This window comes from Pagrus pagrus, assembly GCF_965226575.1.
Source record: "Pagrus pagrus genome assembly, chromosome: 4".
NCBI lineage: Eukaryota > Metazoa > Chordata > Actinopteri > Spariformes > Sparidae > Pagrus > Pagrus pagrus.
In genome coordinates, this window is record NC_140188.1 from 14679683 (window position 1) to 14699928 (window position 20246).

Consider the following 20246-nt stretch of genomic DNA (forward strand, 5'->3'; position numbering starts at 1 on the left):
ATGAGGTAGTGAGGAGCAACAGTGCCAATCAGAGGGGGAAGAAGGGATGGGTGGAGAGAGGAAGGGAATAGTGGAAAGGAGTCTTGGCATCATCGCTAAGTAGTGGAATTTAATAGTGTGTGTCTCTGTGTGTGTGTGTCTGTGTGTGTGTTCATGGGGTGGGAGGTAGGGGGTTAACACTTGGATTAGAGCCAGGAGAACTGCTTTAAAATCCAACCTGGTTGCTTTCCTGTTTCAGCAGAGAGAATGGTCTAATTCTCGCCCCCTGCCTTTTCCTGAGACATTTCCCTCCTCCGGGCCTGGAGAGGCAACAGGGCCGACACGGCATAGAAACTAGTTTGAGGAAGAATAAATCATATACTACACATGTAACTTTTAGAAATGAGGAGGAGGATGAGGTCAGAATAGGTCAAGATCGATTTGTTTTTTCTTTCTCTATAAGGCTCCATCTGTGTCCGTGCTCTACCATTATATTTCTCACATTTCAACAATGGTACATTATTGCAGAATGTAACTTTAGACTTCTCTTCTTAGCCTAGTTCACACATGCACTCCTTCCTGAAATGTTTCTGGACATTACCCAGAGGAGCTGAATGCAAAATGTCTGAATGAGTTTGCCCGGACATTAAATAGACTTTACTCTTCCAGCTCCCTCACACAAAGTGTGTGTAATGTCAGTTAAGTCCATTTTATCGTCCTTTTCTGCTTGCCTGTGGTGTATATTGCTTTCCACGCTCTCGTTTATATTGCAAATACAAATGTAGTAGAACTGATTAAAACAGTCATCATAACGGATGAGTCCTCCCCCTGCACATTTACCTAAACTAAATGCAGTATTTCCAGTATGTGAGAACCCATCTGGCACAGATACTCTTGTGTTGTGTGACAGGACGCCTCCAGATAATGTCTGGACCTAATTCAGAGTCAGAATCAGAGTTTATATGAGAAAGTTACTTTAGTCCGCAGCCTCTCGGGCTCAAATCTGCTCCACAGATTGAGACTTCCAGTCCAGAATACTAGTTTGACCGCCGGTACTCTCAGGTTTTATAGGAGGGAACAGGCCCATAGAGCATGTACATGTAGCTGTTGGCGAGCTATTCATTGAATGGTTTGACATTTTGGGAAATACCCTTATTTTGCTGTCTTCAGAGTTTGACGTGAAGATTGGTTCTGCATTCAAATGTGTGTGCCAGTGATTGAGCTGGAGCCAGGGTGGTAGTTAGCTCACATTTGCATAGAGACGGGTAGTTGTGGCTATTGGAGTGAGCCAGGCTAGCTGTGTCCCCCCACTACCATTCTTTATGCTAAGCTAAGCTAACTGCCCCCATGTCTTTAGCTCCATGACTAGCATACAGACACTCTGATGTCTTGATCCAGTTTCCGCTTTTGCCAGTTCTTCCACTTAGTGCTCAAGTATTTCCCCATTGTGGCCTTCCCATGCTAGTATATCAAGACTTACTGGGATAACATAAGTCCATTGGTGGTGTGATAGCCACTGCTTTATTTCACATGTCTTCTCACTTCTATTTACAAGAAAACCAAAAAGTACAAGTCGTACGAAACAAGTATATTCACAGGATGACCACAAGAATATTAAATAGACAAGAGATTAAAGAAGCTGTTTTCGAGTTGTATATGCACAAGGACACACTTACAAAATATCCTGCACCCTGCAGTGTTTATCTATCTGCGGCGAAAGCTGACTCCCTACTACCCTGAAAGGCTGCATTCCTCTGACTGTGCTGTAGACAGGATCAACTAGCCAGTGGACACCGCTAAAGTGAGCCTCGGCAGGCAGAGCTCGGCCTTGGGCTCCGATGCTGCTGCAGCTGCAGGCGGTCGAGTGCAGAGCAGCAAAGTTTCGAGCTGTAATGGCACTCCAGTGGTTGTCTGGAGGCTGATTTAAAATGGATGACCAAGCAATAACCCCTGTAACCTCTGGACGAGTTGCCCCAGAGCCTGTCAGCTTCTTCCACTCGGACTGCAGAAGGAGCTCAGAGGTGACACTCCCACATGCTTTAAGAGTGTGAAAAGGTGATGTGTTTACATATGCATTCTCCGTTTAAGCTTGCGGGAGATACATCGTGTTTAAGCCAACTCACCACTTTTCCGATCTCATTCATTCGTCTCTGAACCTGAATCTGGCTCACCGAAGAGACTACGCAGAGGCTACTTTAGTTAGGAGCTATTAAAGCATGGAAATGGTTTGTTTGTTTGGCTTTCTATTGCTCCTGCATGAATTGCACCTTGGCGGAGCTCGCGGGAGGGCAGAAAGAGAGAGCGGAGCTCTTGGAAAAAATGAAAGCGATAGAGGAAGAGGGGAAGGGAGGGGAGGCACGTTAAGGGGGGGGGGGGGGGGGGACGCCTCTGTAGCCATCTGCCTTTGTGCCAACAGTTGGTTACTGTGGCAACCAGTAAAAAGTCATTATCTTTAATTTACACTGTGGCAGGTTCAGGTGTTTTCAATTGTATCATTAGCTTTTTTCTCCCCGCAGTGACTCACCCGTCTTTGGCAGCGGTCCTTCGCTTCATTCTGGGGCTCTTGGTTCTTTTTTCCCCCTGTGTCATCCTTTCTTTTACTCTGCAGTGTAGCTTTCTTTCAGGCGATTTAGGGTGTGTGTATCTCAAGCACTTGTCTCCGTCTGTAAGGCTATCCCGTTCTTTGGGCGTGCAGCATGATGCCACTGTGCTTTCAGATGGCGAGGAGTCGTATTGATGGATGACACAATGACAGACGGAGCGAAAAGTGACGAGAGAACAATTTAAAGAAGGAAAGTGACGGGAGCGTAAAAAATTGAATGGCAGCGGAGACAACTGTAGAGAAGGTGGAGGGCAAAGAAGTAGAGAAAGTGGTTGTCTATCCCTCTTAACGGGGGCTTATATCTTTCACGTCGGGGCTTGTCAGGGCGGCAGCAGCAAGAAGTGCAGATGAGCGATCGTAAAGTAGCCCTGTCTGTGTACCATTAGCCAACCGCAAGTGCTAAGCACTTACCAGAAGCTGCTTGTGTTAACCTCCTCCTCTCCTCCCCCAACGTCAACTCTCTCGTTCTCCCCTTCTTTCCTCACTTAGCTGGAAACTCTTCTTGTTCTCTCATAATATTTTTCATTACCTCATTTATGATTTCAGACACTCCCGTCCTCCCCCTCGCATTACATCCACATCCAACAAACTTTTTTTCCTTGCCTCATTTCATCTCTCTCTTTTCATACTGCGGGACACACAGGTTCTTGAAAGGGTTGCGTATAATGGTGGAAAATAATTTCTTTTTTCTTTGAGCCACTCAAAATGAAAAAACACAATTTTGCTCCGGTGTCTTCAAACAATACGAGCCCTTTCAAAAACCATTTGTAGTTTTCAAATCCATTTTGTTGTAACGAGCAGTTTCTCGTCCCCCTCGCTCGCTCGGTCGATTAGTTTGTGGGTACAAAAAGTGTCCAGTTCGATGAAAAAGTAATTACGCAAACAAAAGCCAGGATTGGGACGTTCTGTCTCTGACGATTGTTTGAATCTGGGTTGTGCCTTGAGCCTGTCAAAACCAGTTGGCAGAGCAGTGTCCAGACCGGAGCTTTTATTACTGCTGGCTGCTTTATTAGCCTTCCACAGAGCGGGGAAGGATTGAGGGGATTGACTGGAGATGCGAGTGGAAGTGGCACCTATTGACTAGTTTGTCTTGTGCTACTGACAGGGTGAGATGATGCTATAAGGATTCTGCTGCTCAGGCCAGCCCATTAGCACCTAGGCTCCACACATGAGAACATGACAAGAACAGACCGCATGCGGCGTGGCATTCACGGCCTCACAGTGATGCACCGTAGCTGCTAACACTTTCTCAGAGCTTACACTTACACCCAGCGTTCTGGAGAAATTGGTTCATACTTCCTTCCACTTCCCTCTTAGCCCATCCTCGTTCCTTTATTTCTGTCACTTTCAGATTTAATTGGTCTCACGAATCAGCAGCGCCTGAACATTTCTCTTGGCTGAGAGGAAACAAAAAACAACTTTTAACACGCTGTTTATTAAAAACGTTTGTTATTTAAGCAGAGAGCAGGCGAGTTAGAGGGCACGTGAACGTGTGAGAGGAGAACGTGCCGTATCTACGTTGGAGCATATGGTGTAGGTGTTGGGTGGCTGTTTGTGTGTGTGCGTGATGACCATCTGTCACCTAGTAACAGTTTGGGTGATCTCTGGATGATGTAAGATCTCCCCACAGGGATCAGGAGACCTGATTATATACAAAGCAGGTTAAGAGTCCAGATGGGAAGACTTTAGCAACATCATCCTTCAATTCTGAGTGATGATCAGAAGGCAAATTATTGTGTTGCTTCAACTTCAGAGTGATAAATATTCAAATGTGGCTCAAGTACAGCTGTGATTTTCTGACTCCTTTATATTTAGTGTAATATATGTGGGCTGTTGAGTCTCAGCAGGTGCTGCAGTTTATTAATTGCTCTCGGTTTGATGTGTAATAATGTAATTTAATACGTTTGGGGAGTGTAGTGCGGGAGCATAGGCTAAGCAACATACAGAGAACTTTGTTAGCGACGAGGTACGGCTGCAGGATTATGACAAAAAAAAAGTAACTTTGGAAACATAATGCATTTTTTTTTTACTTTAAAAGTGCATTATGTAACTTTTTCAGCTTGCCCTCATCAGAAAAATGGCAATAGAGGTTGACTGTGAAAGCAGCTGATTATGACCCATCTTGACATTTTGGTATATAGGCCTATATTCTTTCACTGTAGGTCTTACATTGTGTACCTTTTTTTTAAAAACAACAACAATTAAACTGAAAATCTTATAATAATATATTTTGGTATAATGTAATATATGATATGTTAAATGTAAAGATTTATTTAATAAATGATGTGTATAATAATCTTAATTAAATTAAAAGTGTTTTCATAATTGATGGAAACCAAAATCTTAATAACAACATTAATCTAAAAATAACATTAGATGCCAGCATGCCAGCAGCGACCATTTCACACTAGCCATTCTCTCTTTTTCTTCCACCATGTAAAGCAGGAAGCAGAGGATGCTGAACACACAGGTGAACGCAGCCCATATGCTGCACGATGGAAAGTTTCTGTCATAGTAAGGCAAAACAATGGAAGCTCTGTGGCCGCGATCACATAATTGTTGCAATCAGGACTTGTGCCGTGAGTTAATTCTGGCCGTCACAATCTTCGCAGCGGTAGATAAAGTGATAAAAATTCAACTCTGGTGGCAGCAGCGTCGCTCTGCGAACGTGCACAGCCTTCCAGTCTCGGGCACCATCTGGAAAACACACCCAGCACATCTATTAGGCCCCCACTCTAGCTAAGGATGAGCGCTCTGCTGAAAATGGGCTAATAATGACAATTAAATTGGAGGTAATGTCAGCAGTTGATGTGTCGCTCACAAATCATAGTATTTTATGTGGATGGCTTTTCTCCGCCGGGGGAGTGGGATTGTGGTTTTGAATAAGTGTGAGTCACTGAGCCGATTTATTGGAAATCTTAAGAAATGTTGAATCATATTTGTTTTTTATAAAGATATTCTCTGACTGCATGAACCAGAGGTGAGAGAGCAGATCATCTACTGTCAGGAAATAAAGAGGAGCGAGGTCTGCTCGAAACGCTGTTCGGCTGTAATGTTGCTATAGTATGAGAACACCACTCCTTTTCTGCTTTATGGGCTCTTTTATTGAGGAAATCTATTATGCACAGTCTGATTTTATTTGTAAACAGAGAGAGGATGTGCTGGAAGCAATTTTCAGTTTACACTAATGCACCGAGACGTATATTAACACTGACAAATATTCGTTTTGTTTGAAAAGCGGGCATAGGTCTGAAAGTATTCCTCAAATGATTGCCAGCCCTCGGTATTGAAAGACGAAGGGCGCCCCCAGCTCTGAAATGAGACAAACACACACGCAGACACCGTTGCTGTCGAACCAATTACACTTGCATTTGGAATTGGAGGCTCATTCAGGTGGAAGATTAGCAGCTGGGTTTGAAGGCCCGCCGTCCAATCCCCCTCCCGCACGAAGAGAACAAAATGCCGTCGTATTTAACCGCAGAAACAGCACGTGTTTGTGTGTAATAATACAAGCATCCCTCCTCTCCTGTTGAGTCTACTGGACAAATTTGCGTACGCTCTATATCTGTCTGCGTTGCAGCTGTTTGTTTGTGCTGTTGCGTCGAGTTTGGCTGGGAGGGCAGGACAGCTGTATTGGATGTCTGAAAGTGTGTATACAGTTGTGCTGATGCCGACAAGCCTTCTAGCAGGGGAGCAGAGATCAGATGTATGCTAATATCACCAGCAGACTGTCTGCTAGTCTGACAGGGGCTGGGCTGCGAGGTTAGGTACGAAGACAGAGCCGAGAGAGACATGGAGCACAGCAGAGACATGCTAAGACGAAGGAATATAGGAACAGGAAATATACGGAGAATTAGACAAGGGCCAGGGGGCAGTGAAAGAAATGAGGAGCGAGGCAGTTCATGTCTGGCAGAGGGAATTAAGTGGGAGGGAGAGTAGAGGCCCACAGATGAGCTTTTGTGCCAAAGGAAAACACAGGCTTGTCTGTCTTGCCGGCCGTGAATATAAAGCAACAGTTGCTGTTGTTGTTTATGTTGTGGAGCCTGTTGAACAGGGAATTTGTGGAGCAAATGTCTCCGTGTACCAGAGTGCATGTCAAAAGTGCAAAGCTTTCAGCGTTTGGGTCCCCAAATCCCAGGCAGTCACGCTGCATTTTGCAACTGCGACTAATGATTATTTTCATTACTGAGGCTTCTGTCTGTAATTATTTTTGTTCTTAATTGTTCAGTACATAAAATGTAAACAAAACAAACCAAATTAATTATCACTAGCACAAGATGACATCTTCAAATTGCTTGTTTTGTGTGACCAACAGTCCACAACCCAAAGACATTTTCAGTCCCCAATTATGTAAAATGGATGAAAGGAACGACTCACATTTGAGAAGCAGAAACATTCAGCTTAAACAACCGCTTAATTTTCTATCAACACAACAGTTAATTTATCAATATTTCCAATTCTTTCAGTTCCACTGAGAGATGCATCATGGTGACAGATGTGAAGCCAAGCTCAGACTACAGGAGTTTAAACTCCAACCAGTTTTGAAATCAGTTTGTGTCTTGACATAAGGAGATAAATAATGGCACATCCCACACTGCAGGACATTGTTAAGATCGCTGTGCCAGAGGGAGCAGTGCGCCACATGATCTCACGTGATCTCATGAGGAAACAGATGTAAACAAAATGGAGATTATGTGATTGCCTGTTAAAGAAAATGACAGTTTGAGTTTACCAAAAACTCAAAAGTGTCGCTCTTGTGTAGATATCAAAGGTGGTAGCAAAGTAACACAGCACATGAAGTAAGCACAGCAGAAACGTCAGACAGGTCGTCCAACATTTTTAACTATATATTTTGACTTGTTAGAGATATGGCTGAAAATAACTACCGAAATAAACAAGTGTGACTATTTCTCAAATCTCCACAATACAAATCAAACGCTAGTTTTCTACCTGGAAGTGATTGTTGCAGGCGCGACGTCATGGTGATTTGGTCTACACGTCTCTCTCATTGGTTATTGTGTTCCCACTCGGAAAGTATTGACTCCTAAATATTAAACGTATTTGAAATTATCGGGGGAGCTCTGACGAGCCAGTTAGTTCGGGAGGTTTAAGACTCGATCTGTAAACCCCTCACATTAGCAGATAATCTGGGCCGAACATCAGTGTTGACCAAAGTCCCAGAGCAGATTTGTCCTCCGAATTTCTGGAAATCAAGGATAAATCATCCCAAAACACCGGTAGTCTGATCCCTGCTTTAGTGGGCAAAACGCAGATCTTTGTATAATAAATTTTAGTGACTAATATCCGAGATAACTTCACAGCAGATGTGTGTGAAGGTCAGAGAACTGCTGTTGCAGTTTGCTAAATTGTGTCTCTCACTTTTGCTTGCCTTGCTGTCAGCTCGGAGAAAAAATAACCTTATCAGTGAAGAAGATACCACACTGTGAGTACTCGTGCATGTTCACAAGCGCGGCGGATTTACTGTATGCGGTGGTGGTTCAAATTTATAGCTGTCATTGTCCATGTTTCCAGCACATTATATTTAGCTGTGCTATCTGCGAGGCCTTCTGGCACAGTTGAAGAGGTTAAACCACAGTGACACACTCCTTCTCTGCCCTTCTCGCTCGCTCCTTCCACTCTCTAAATAGTCTGTCCACTCTTTCAAGATCCCGTCTTTATCTGACTTAAACCTTGCTCTTTCCTCTGTCTCCGCTCCTTGAACTGCTCAGTTGTAGTCTTGAATTTCAGATTAGGCTGTAAATATGGTCTCCTCTGCCCTCTTCCTTCTGTCTTGCTCCTGATATCCTGCATTCTCAATTGTCGACTGATGTTTGCTTACGGTCTTTGTCTCTCTTATCCTTCTTTTCTTCTGCCCTTATCCTGCATCCTTCCTCCCTCTCGCTGTATGTCCACCTCTCTCCTCAGGGGGTCGATCAGTAACTGGGCCTCTGTCTCGGCAGTGCCAGGCGCAGGGAGGAAGTGGAAATGAACTTACAGCTCAGAGACGGGCTACATGGCAGTTTAGGTTACTAACGACTATAACACACAGATAACCTCCGACATAACAGACCAGTGTGGAATAAATATGAATTACTTCATGCACGTGTTTTTCTGGCGCTCTTGTCGGTATGCAAATGTGCAGTGTGAGGGAGCAGCAGCAGGGGGATTTTGTTATCTGTGTCTGCGGTCTGTGTTTTTTTTTTTTTTATGTGGTTATATCACCGTGCCATTGGATCATGCTAATGCACAGGCGGCGCCAACTTGTGATCCCGCAAATGGAAAGATGCAAATAGCCGTAGCTAATCCAGAGTGTCCATAATCCCAGTCACAACTGACCAGCTCTCCTGGATGAGGACCTGGATATGTGATGGGCTGTTTGGGTGCTGGATTAATACATCCGTGTGTTTGTGTGCAGCAGCAGCAGCAGATATGTATTTTTTTCTAACATAGGTCGATTGATTCAGGCTGTGCTGAGCTGTTGTGGTAAGTGTTTTCTTCTTTTAGGAATAATTTATGACGGTTGGATTTGCCGGTGTGGTTGGGTTGTTGTGTTTTGCACTCATGGCCACATGTGAAACGCATTAGCAATGGTGCGATTGCTCGTGTTAAGTTTTCTTAAAATTTTCCTCACTCTTTCCGTCTTACTGTACTTCCTGTTTGGTGAGTGATAGATGGATGTGTCGCAATTGCGGGGAGAGACAAATGACTTCTGTTTGAGTGGATACACACTGCACCACTGAGCACTTCCTCTAAAGTGTGTTAAATGTGGTGTGTGGAGGCAGATTATTATATATTTATATATATTCTTAGAGTAATTATTTAACACTCATGCCTGCACGCCAGTGATTACGTGCTATGTATTTGCATTATGTTGTTTTGGCCCTGTCTTCATCTGCATTCATATCATATTTATCACCCCCGCCCCCTTTATTCTGCGGATTCATCTGTGTGTTTATACCCTGGTGTAATGAGAGCACAGCCTGAGCAGGAAGTAGCATCAGTGCGAGGACTGCCCCCACCCGCCCACAGCCCCTGCCCACACCCCTAGTTTCTTACTAATGGACAACAAGTCTCCAGAGAGGGGAGGGGGGAGAATAAAGGGGGGGGTGAGGAGTGTGGGAGAGAGTGATGGAGACAGAGAAGAAAAAAATTCTTGACAGATGGAGATGGGAAATCTATATGATGAGGATAATGTTGTGGGTGAGAGCACAAGAGGACAGAGAGAGAGAGAGAAAGAGGGAGAAAAGTAATAAAAACGGAGTGGAGAGCGGAAGTACAACTGGTTGCAGACTTACATCATGCAGAAGGAGCGAAGAGGAGAGGGAAAACATATTTTGGACGGAAGCAGAGGGAGGGCGAGCCAGACGTGTATCTTGGAGAATAAGGGAGAGAAGGAGTTTTTCCCTGCTGCCTCTCTGTCATCATCATCACCAGCACCACCACACTGCTTCATGACTATTTCATGACCTTTGTTTCTGTCAACTCCCAGCCTTCCTGAGTGTATAATACTGTACAACCACAGGGCATGCTGGGAAACCGTGCAAGCTGGCCTCCTCGTTTATCCTCGTTTTCAGTACGAAGTGTATTCAGCAGTGTTTTCCTTTGGTTTGTGAAAGACTTGGTTGCACTTATTCGGCAGAGGGTTCAGGGGTCCTACCACAAGAAAATGTAACATTTTTTAATAAAAAAATAAAAAAATAGATAAGTTCACATCATTTTAGATCACTATTTTATATGTGTACAGAAAGTTAGAAAACTAATGCAAAAAATTCCACTGGTGACTGACTTGAACCGTTACTAGGAGTAATTTTGTTAGTTTTGATTTTCTCCACATTGATTTTACATTTATCTGGCTTAGGTGGTGCCCATAATGGCTCGGGGCAGGGAAAGCCCTGGGATTCAGTCAGAAGTATCAGAAAGTTTTGTCGTTGTGCGAGGGAATATCTTGAAGAAGAAGATTACTGAGAAATCTCTGAGTACCCCCACGTATATTACAATTATATCAGCCCCTTATTTGTATTAAAGAGCAACCTGCAGGTTAAATTTTTAAAGACATAAGGGCAGAAATTTTGAGCTTAAAACGCCTTTTTCCCGCGTCATATAATGTCACAAAAGGGAGTCTGTGTCCTTGATTCTGCTTTAGGCCTTTTTTCATTGGTTTTACATTAGATTTTACATTGTGGTGAATTATTCACCTTGTGCAGATTGCACAAACTTGGCCTGTCAGACCTTCAAGCCCTCTGTTTCCTAAAAGAAAATTGGCTATAGCTAGTTTTGGTGGTTGGTGTGTAGCCTGGTCCTGTGGCACGTGAGGAGAGAGGAGGACATAGAGGGGGTGGACTAAAAACCGCAATCAGGTTTGAAAAATAGAAAAATCTGTCCTTCCTGTTGTCGGCACACAATACTCTTAACATCCACTAAATACTTTAAATGTTCCACTTCCCCAGGACATTCTTCTCTCTCTATACTTAGATTTGCATCAGATGTGCACTCTCCATTTAAGCTTGCACGTCAAAGCGATGAGGATTTTTCTGTGTATCAAAACAAGCCTGACTGACAATCTCTTCATTCCCTGGCCCTGACTCTTCTTCCCTTTGTAATGAAAGGAATGCAGCCACCCTGTGAAGGCTACATAGTCTCTCCTCATGGGCAGTGAACACAGCCTGCCCTTTGTAGCACGTGTTATGATGAACTTCACGCCCTGCCGCCCTAGCATTAGCTTCAGGCTGCACTCCCAATACCCTACAGATGCATCCCATCTTCATTGGCTTCTCTTGTCCTTGAGACAGTCAGTGACCTAGAAAGGTGGTGGTTCAGTCAAGGCGAGATTGCTGTGTGTTTTGACTATATGATTAGATGGATTGTAAGAGAAAGGAAGGGGAAAAGGCAACAGGGGAAATTGAGATGTGGTATTTGGGTATGTCCTGCTTGTGATGCTGTTTGTGATTAGTCAGGGGGAGAGTGATGTGACGGGTCAGACCCTGACCCTTAACTCATCCAGGCCTCGCCACGCCCCGGCCCCTCTTCCCTGAGGGGATTCCAATGTGCGGCTCACATGACCCAGGCCACTGACCTCTCTCCCCTTCCCCTCATCCTCATTCTTCTTTATACCCCCATCCTCTCCATGTGCACAAACTTCTCACCCTCTGTCTCCTCCCCCAAACTCCTTCCTGCATCCACTCCTACTCTCTCCTCCCTCTCCTTTTCGGCTTACCCTCGTGTTTCAGGGTCAGAGGCAGATGCAATGCAGGCCCTAACCTATCTCTGCCTCAACCCTAAACAGCCCTCAGCCTCGAGACAGTGGTATGTGGCTGGACATGCGCACCAGACACCAGGCCTCAGGGTGAACTGGGAGACTGGCTGCCTCACTGCTCGACTACTGGACTGCTGCACTAGTTGTGCTCAGGCAGTGGTGTCTTTATAGGTCTGCGGAAAGAGGAAATGTATTCCCTAAATGACTGGATCTATTGTGTATGAAACGCCGCACTGAGGCTGCCAGCAGAGAGGCTGAAGAAACTCAGAAACAAGCTGAATTGTGCAGTTGTAAAGTCATATATATTCTGTTTCTGTCAGTTCAGCTTGAGCCCGGCAGTCAGTCTCATGAGGCGTTTTATTTTCTTCCATTATGAGCTGCTGCTATCTTCTAAACTATTGCATCCACACATCACTTAAGACTGAATTCCTAGCCGTCTGTTTGCATCTCGCGCCGACATGTCGGTCTGACAGAACAGAAAAAAATGAAAGAAAACCTCGCATCAGGTCCCCTTTGTTTGCCATTCCTTTTGACATCATTGCAAAAAGTCCACTGCTAATGCGCTCAAACTGCACCCTGCTGCAGTGCGTATGTTAGTTGACTGTCGCAAAAAATGTCCAGATTCACATAAGCTGTGCACGCATAGGAACATTCTTAGAAAAAGATAGGTGGGGTCAGGGAAGCAGATGTTCGCGACTGCATCTGTGAGAGTGTTGAGCCTGGCTAGCCTCCAGCTCCATAGGGACTCTAGGAGCGCTTGACTTTATTTAATCCAGACACTCTCACAACCGGTCACAAACATGACCTATTTCACACATGACACGATGACCACCGGGATGTTGCATAGGATAAAGTCTGTGTATGTGTGTGCATTTTTATGTGTACGCTCATATAGGTCATTTGTGCTAATGTGGGTCTATGCCAGGGCTTCCACACTTATCTGTATGTAACACCCTCTGTCAGCTCAGTCGCCTGCGACTTCAAGCATGTCACAACAGTTCAGTCTGTGTGCAGAGATGCAGCTCACAGCAACGTTTGCCACAGCAAAGCTCAGATAGCTACCTGAAATCCTCCGTGGTTGACCTCCGAAAGGAAATGTAAATGGCGTCTGCCACACATGACTGTAGCATTAAATTTAGCTAATAGCAATTAGCAAGGAATTCAAATTATTGAACAGACTTGCAATTTCACCTTAGGTTTTAAGTGTGTAGCACAGGAGGGGAAAATGTAGATACAATATACAAAAGATGATGATTAGCAGCCTGGATGCATGTTCGGTTCAGCCAGTAGAACATATCCAGGGGCAGCAGGTCATGTTTTTTTGGAGTGACTGCAGTTGAGGCTGTCTGCTCTGTAATGTGAACATGATTAGGTCAGGACACAGGCGCACTTTCAACCTGCTGATTCGAGCTCTATAGACACCACACCTGCAGTTCTTCTCATCGGGTCAAGGCTGCATGTGCAGTACATTTCCCAACTGAATGTGTATATAGTGATCACGAAGTGGGTGTACACACAATATAGATCTTATATAAACTGATGCAAGCACAGACATATGCAGTAAACACTTGGAGAAGAGAGTTCTGGAAAGAGAAGACCATGAATTAACCACAATCCCCAGGTCATCCACCTATACGAGTGTATCGACCAGCAGGCTTGGTTGAGCACAACACACACCACACCTCATTATTACATGGACTGAGTCTGTCTCTGGGTGCCTTGATACATTTTTCATGCATGTTTCCTCTATAAATATCAAAACACAAGACATTCTTTTTGATATTGATTCCCTTTTCTTCTGGCACTCACTGAAGCACCTGGTGAAGCACTTGGGAGATCTTGCCTCTGTAATGTTAATTCACTGCTGATTGGAATTTGCTCTCGTGAAACTCGGGGTTTCACGGCTTTGCCATAACTGTCAGCTTTGAACTTTGATTAGTGGCACTCAGCTTTTTCAATAAAACCCAGAAATATACAGTATATGCTGTAGTCGATGGCGGCAGGTGTGAGGCTGCTTTTTATCTACAGTGTGTTCAAATGTATTGAGTTTCTTACTCCTCCTACTGTTTCCTTTTCATTGTCGGCGTGTTGGACTTTGAAGTTCATCTTTGCGCTTCCCCAGTTCTCTGTTGTCTGACAAACTCAATTCAGCAGCAATGAAGGCTTTGTCTGCTTTTGTGCACTCCGTCAAAAGAGCTATTCATGATTAATAGTGGTTTTAATGTCTGTTTTACTACATTAACTCCTCAGTTATGACATAGAGGGGGTGGTCTTACACTGCGAGTCTGTGTGCTGGCTGTCTTGGAAGATTTTTGTTCCTTACAAATTGTGCTGTCAAACAGGGCTATTCCATAAAGAGCATCCCCGACCCTCTGTCCTCCCTCTCATTATTTTTATGTCTGATCTACTGATGGAATAAATTATGCTGAGATTGGCCAGTCAAATAAGCCTCTATGTATCGTAGGTGTATGTGCTGTTTCTAGACAGCGCTACACAAATTTGTTGCATCCACTGTAGGTAAATATGTCGAGACATTAGTGACGGTACATCAGCCAACTCTTATCCGTTTGCAGAGTGCTGTTCGGTGAGAAACATAGAAAAACATGTTTTTGATGGAGACGAGTCAGCCAACAGGCAGTGCAGCCTTTTAAAATGCAGATGGCTTTCCCTAGTTGGCCAATTAGTAACTTTAGCTCTGGAACACTTATCTGCTTTCATCTTCGTGTGTGTGTCTTTCGTTCGGGGTGCAGGGAGCTTAGTGAGCCTGTTTTCGCAAGTATGTGGTAGTGCATGTGTTTGTGTGCACGGTTCGCGATTGTAAACCCCACATAACTTTATTCTACTGCTGTCGGCAGTAAGACGACCAGCCATACTGTTAGATGTCAGATAATAAGCCAAAACACATACAGAGTCTCGGCAAACAGGAGTGAAATGTTGAAGGCACCCCTGTTAGCAGTGCGGTCCAGGCAGTATCCAAATTAAATGTGTTAAATCGGAAAAATTGCCTTTTACTGAGCTACAGCTGGGTTAAGTAATGTGCAGCATTCCAGCAGCTTTGCCACTGACCTCAATCTTTTCAGGAAACATTCGGTGGAGAAATAGGATCACAGATTAAACATTATTAACACCACATAGGCACACAGTAGGAATTTAGATGAGAGACACAATAGCTCTCTAATAATAAATCCTGCCATTGGAATGCTATTTTTTTTTGTATTTTTTTCCTCTAGATTAATTGTATCCCCCCATTTTTTTCTCTCTGTCTATCATGCAGGACCAGACCCCAGCCCAGTGAGCTCCTCTTGCATGGAAATCCTCCTTCCTTGGCAGCCTTCTCCTCTCCCTAGAGCTAGCGGCCAGCATGGCAGGATGAGCCTCTGCCAGCGATGATGATGGCCAAAAAGCAAGATGTCCGGGCACCCACCTACAACCTGGTCGTGGTTGGGCTGTCCGGCACGGAGAAGGAGAAAGGCCAATGTGGTGTGGGCAAGTCCTGCTTGTGTAACCGCTTTGTCCGGCCAAGTGCAGATGACTTCTACCTGGACCACACCTCTGTTCTCAGTACCAGTGACTTCGGAGGCCGTGTGGTGAACAATGACCACTTCCTGTTCTGGGGAGAGGCCGGGCGGATGGTGGAGGAGGGGCCAGAATGCCGTATGAATGTGGTGGAGCAGACAGAGTTCATCGATGATCAGACGTTCCAGCCACACCGAAGCACGGCACTCCAGCCTTACATCAAGAGGGCAGCTTCCACCAAGCTGGCTTCGGCTGAGAAGCTAATGTATTTTTGCACAGATCAGCTGGGGCTGGAGCAGGACTTTGAGCAGAAACAGATGCCCGAAGGCAAGCTTATGGTGGATGGCTTCTTACTCTGTGTGGATGTTAGCAGGGGTATGAACCGTAGCTTTGAGGACCAGATGAAGTTTGTGACTAACCTGTACAACCAGCTAGCCAAAACGAAGAAACCTGTGGTGCTGGTTCTCACCAAATGTGATGAAGGAGTTGAGCGCTACATTAAAGACTCACACACCTTTGCCCTAGCCAAGAAGAACCTACAGGTGGTAGAAACATCAGCGCGCTCTAATGTCAATGTTGATCTAGCCTTTCTTACACTGGTTCAGCTAATAGACAAGAGTAGGGGAAAGCCCAAAATTATCCCTTACTTTGAGGCACTGAAACAGCAGAGTCAACAGATTGCCTCAGCCAAAGACCGCTATGAGTGGCTGGTCAACCGAATTGTGAAGAACCACAATGAGACCTGGCCTGTTGTCAGTCGCCGTATGCAGACTGCTCCTGAGTACAAGGACTATGTTTTCCTTGAGGGAACAGCTAAAGCCAAGAAGCTCTTCCAGCAGCATGTGCATAGACTTAAACAAGAGCATATAGAGAAACGTAGAAAGGCCTATCTAAGTACACTACCACAGGCCCTGTCTGTACTGTTGCCAGAGTTGGACGAGATAGACCACCTGAGCTGGTCTGGAGTTCAGAAGGTCCTGGAGACAAAGCGAGATTTCTCCCAATGGTTCGTAGTGCTGGATGACACCCCTTGGGAGACCACACCACACATTGACAACTTGGAGGATGATCGCATCCCCCAGGACCTCCTGGAGACCCCTGCAGCTGAAACTATCTATGAGACCCACCTGGAGCAGCTAAGGAATGAACGCAAACGGGCTGAGATGAGATGGGAGTTCAAGGAGAAGCTAAGTGTCTCACCTTTCATCACACCAGGGAAACCCTGGGAGGAGGCCCGAAGCTTCATCATGAATGAAGACTTCTACCAGTGGCTGGATGAGGCTGAATATCTGGATATCTACAACAAACACCAGAAGGAAATCATTGACCGAGCCAAAGAGGACTTTCAGGAACTGCTTCTTGAATACTCTGAGCTCTTCTATGAGCTGGAAGTGGATGCAAAGCCAAGTAAAGAGAAAATGGGAGCCATTCAGGAGGTGTTGGGTGAGGAGCAAAGGTTTAAAGCCCTGCAGAAGCTGCAGGCAGAAAGGGATGCTCTGGTATTGAAACATATCCACTTCGTCTACCACCCCACAAAGGACACCTGTCCCAACAGCCCCCACTGTGTGGACAGTAAGTTAGAGCAAATACTGGCCTCCAGATTCCCTACCCGCTACCCATCATCAGACAGTTCAAGACCGGATGGGGGGAGGGCTGAACGGATAAATCTTGTCATCTTAGGGAAAGATGGACTAGCCAGAGAAATGGCTAATGAGATAAGGGCCTTGTGCACCAGTGATGACCGGTACGTGTTAGATGGCAGGATGTATGAGTTAGCCCTTCGTCCCATAGAGGGCAACGTACGTCTGCCAGTTAATTCATTCCACACACCAACCTTCACACCCCATGGTTGTCTGTGTTTGTACAACTCAAAGGAATCCCTCTCCTATGTTGTAGAAAGTATAGAGAAGCTTAGAGAGTCAACTATAAGCAGAAGGGAAAGGGAAAACAGCTTATCCCAAATCCCGCTGTCCCTCCTTCTGGTCACCAAGCGCGGGGTGGGGTCCATAGGGGATATTGGGGGGGAGACAGCTCAGACTCTTATCCAACAAGGGCAGCAGGTGGCTGGAAAGCTGCAGTGTGCTTACCTAGACCCTGCATCTCCAGGCATGGGCTATGCACGCAATGTCAATGAGAAGCAGATCAACCAGATGCTGAAGGGCCTCTTAGAATCACGGAGAAGCATAGGGAGCAGTTCCCCTCCCTTACCCCCTCCATCCTCTGCCTTCAGAGACTCTCAGTCCCAGCCAATGCTAGAGGCAGACCTAAGGATAGTCATGTGCCTCATGTGTGGAGACACGTATGACCTAGACCAGCTCCTCGCTCCCTTCCTGTTGCCCCAGCATTGTCGTCCTGCCTCCAGTCTCAGTAGTGGCACCTCCGTTTTGTTGGATATGAGTATAGGAGGTCAGAGGCAGAACATTGAGCTATCCCTGCTCTCCTTCCATTCCACATTCTCCCTCCGCAAGACCAGGCTGGTCCATGGCTACATTGCAGTTTACTCTGCTCGCCGCAAGGCCTCTATGGAGACATTATGTGCTTTCCTGTGTGAGGTCCAAGACATCATCCCAGTCCAGTTGCTAGCAGTAGGGGAGAGTCAGATGGAGCTGTCAGACTCAGAGTCAGCCAAGGAGCAGGTCAGTCAGGGAGAGGAACTGGCCCATGAAATAGAGGCCAGGTTTAACACAGTAATATGTGGACATGGTGGGGTGGTAGGGGGGCTTCATAAGATAGACCTTTTCCAATCTTTCCTCAAAGAGGTGGTAGAAAAGCGCACTATTGTTGAGGCCACACACATGTATGATAATGTTGCTGAGGCCTGTACCAATGAAAGCATCAGCCCTCGCTGTGGCTCTCCCAGTCCAGTTAACATTCTTATGGATTCAGAGGATGATATCGACCCATCATCGCCTTACCCTACCTTGAGGGAGGATGGCAGTCTCGGTTCTCACCTAGGAACCTTTAAGTTGCCAGATCTGGATTCAAGTGACACTTTCTCTGTCATTTCTGAGCTGAGCACCTTTGAGAGCAAGCTGAACAACAAGGTTCCTCCACAAGTGAAGCCCAAGCCTGTCCGTAAGGTTAACCTTGGCCCCTACATGGATCAGCAGGGTGGCACCAACCGCCGTTCCCTGCCCCAAGCTGTCACCTGGGCGCCAGGTAGTGATGGTGGCTATGACCCCTCAGACTACGCGGAGCCCATGGATGCTGTGAGCAAACCTCGACCCACAGAAGAGGAGAATATTTACTCTGTCCCTCATGACAGCACACAGGGCAAGATTATCACCATCCGCAATGCCAACAAAGGTCACTCCAACGGGAGTGCTGGGGGGAATGGGTCAGATAGTGAGGCTGATAGCAGTTCACTGGAGCGCAGGAGAAAGTTGTCTGCTATCGGGGTAAAGCCTAAGCTTTACAGAGACAGATCCAAACGGCTTGGCAAGTTCAGCAGTTTTAGGACGAGCTTCTCTATAGGCAGTGATGATGAGATGGGGGGTCCACCCAAGGCCGGCCAGGACGAGGTTGGAGCCCAAAAAGACAACTCCATCGAGGAAAGCGAGGACCCCAAAAGGAGAAATATTCTCAAGAGCCTGCGCAGAAATACAAAGGTTAGTGTTTGTGCAACCGTCTGTTTTAGTTAAATATTAGTGACATATGGGTTGAATATGCAAATGTATCCATGTTGGTGCCTTAAAATGGTGTTAAATCCTAAACTGAGAACATTTGAATTTAATTAGTTGATTTAACTACTCCCAAACACAGCAGATATTATTCCAAAAAGTTGCATATTTCTTTTGGAGCACATCCATTGCCAAAGTACATCACTTACTGACTATTCAGAGTTTTCTCAACCAAAGTTGAAAATACAGTAACCTGTATTAACTAACTGTAAAGCACCATTTTTCCTAAGTATTTTGTCAGGGAAAGTGTCACTTGTTTAAAAAGTGGAGATCAGACTTTTGAGCAAAACACTTTCTGTAAATTGTATGCACTGACTAACTCGGCAATACAGGATGTTGTGCACGTATATTACTTTGTCTGCAGTACAGATGCAAATGTATTTGCTTATGCACAGTTTGGATGAAATGTCCAGTGTAATAAGCAAATTATCGTTTGCTGAATAACTGTTTATCACTAAAGTGGAAGAATGACGAATGATGTAGTATAATCTCGCTACATTCTGCCGCTTAGCTCAGTAAAAGCATCGAATACTATAGAAGTTCCTCTGAAAGGCATGTCTGCAGACTTTTCCCCTGACCACTCTGTGAGAGCTCACTGAACTAGCCAGATCATCAGAGGAAAAAGAGTCAAACTCCAGTCACTGAACTTCTGTACCAGCAGGCAGAAACTCTTAATGAATAGGGACAGAGCCACAGTATATACTGTGCCATTTTATCTGTTTGTGCACATGTGTATGTCTGCTTAGTTGCATCAGGTTTCCAATTATATTAGAGCTGGCATAATAATGTTTGCAATTTATTTTAGCAAGATTTTAAAGGAAGAACAATTCTCCCTATAGTAGTGTCTGAAGAAGAATTAAAACAAATGTTACATCTCAGCAAATTAGCTGTAAACAACCCTGCTATTCAGGAAACAATAGTACTAACAAGCAACACAAAACTGTGAGAATCTAAGCACTGGAGTCTTTTGTCCAAACATAAAACCTACACTTTAATTACTATTTACAGAAGCGGATTGTGCAGTCAACTTGCTGTCAGCGTCATATGTAATATGGCCACACGTTGTTTACAGCTTAGCTGCCAAAGGGTGCACTGCATGTGCCATTACTGACCCAGTGATTGACATCAGCGTCATCTAGTTAAGGCAGTGATGTTTACTGTTGTGCTGCTGCAGTAAAGTACAGAATGTGCCATGGCTGGTCAAGTTGTTCCCTAG

At 45.2% G+C, this 20246-nt stretch overlaps 1 protein-coding gene across 2 annotated transcripts in view; it reads left to right on the forward strand.

Annotated features, from left to right (window-relative positions):
- arhgap35a (Rho GTPase activating protein 35a) overlaps nt 1-20246 on the forward strand; it is a 68573-nt gene that overhangs the window by 26376 nt on the left and 21951 nt on the right. For both annotated transcript variants that reach the window (XM_084351129.1, XM_084351130.1), the window contains exon 2: nt 15109-18958. In XM_084351129.1, the coding sequence (XP_084207255.1) occupies nt 15221-18958 (3738 nt within the window). In that variant the 5' untranslated portion in view covers nt 15109-15220. The remainder of the gene's footprint in view (nt 1-15108; nt 18959-20246) is intronic.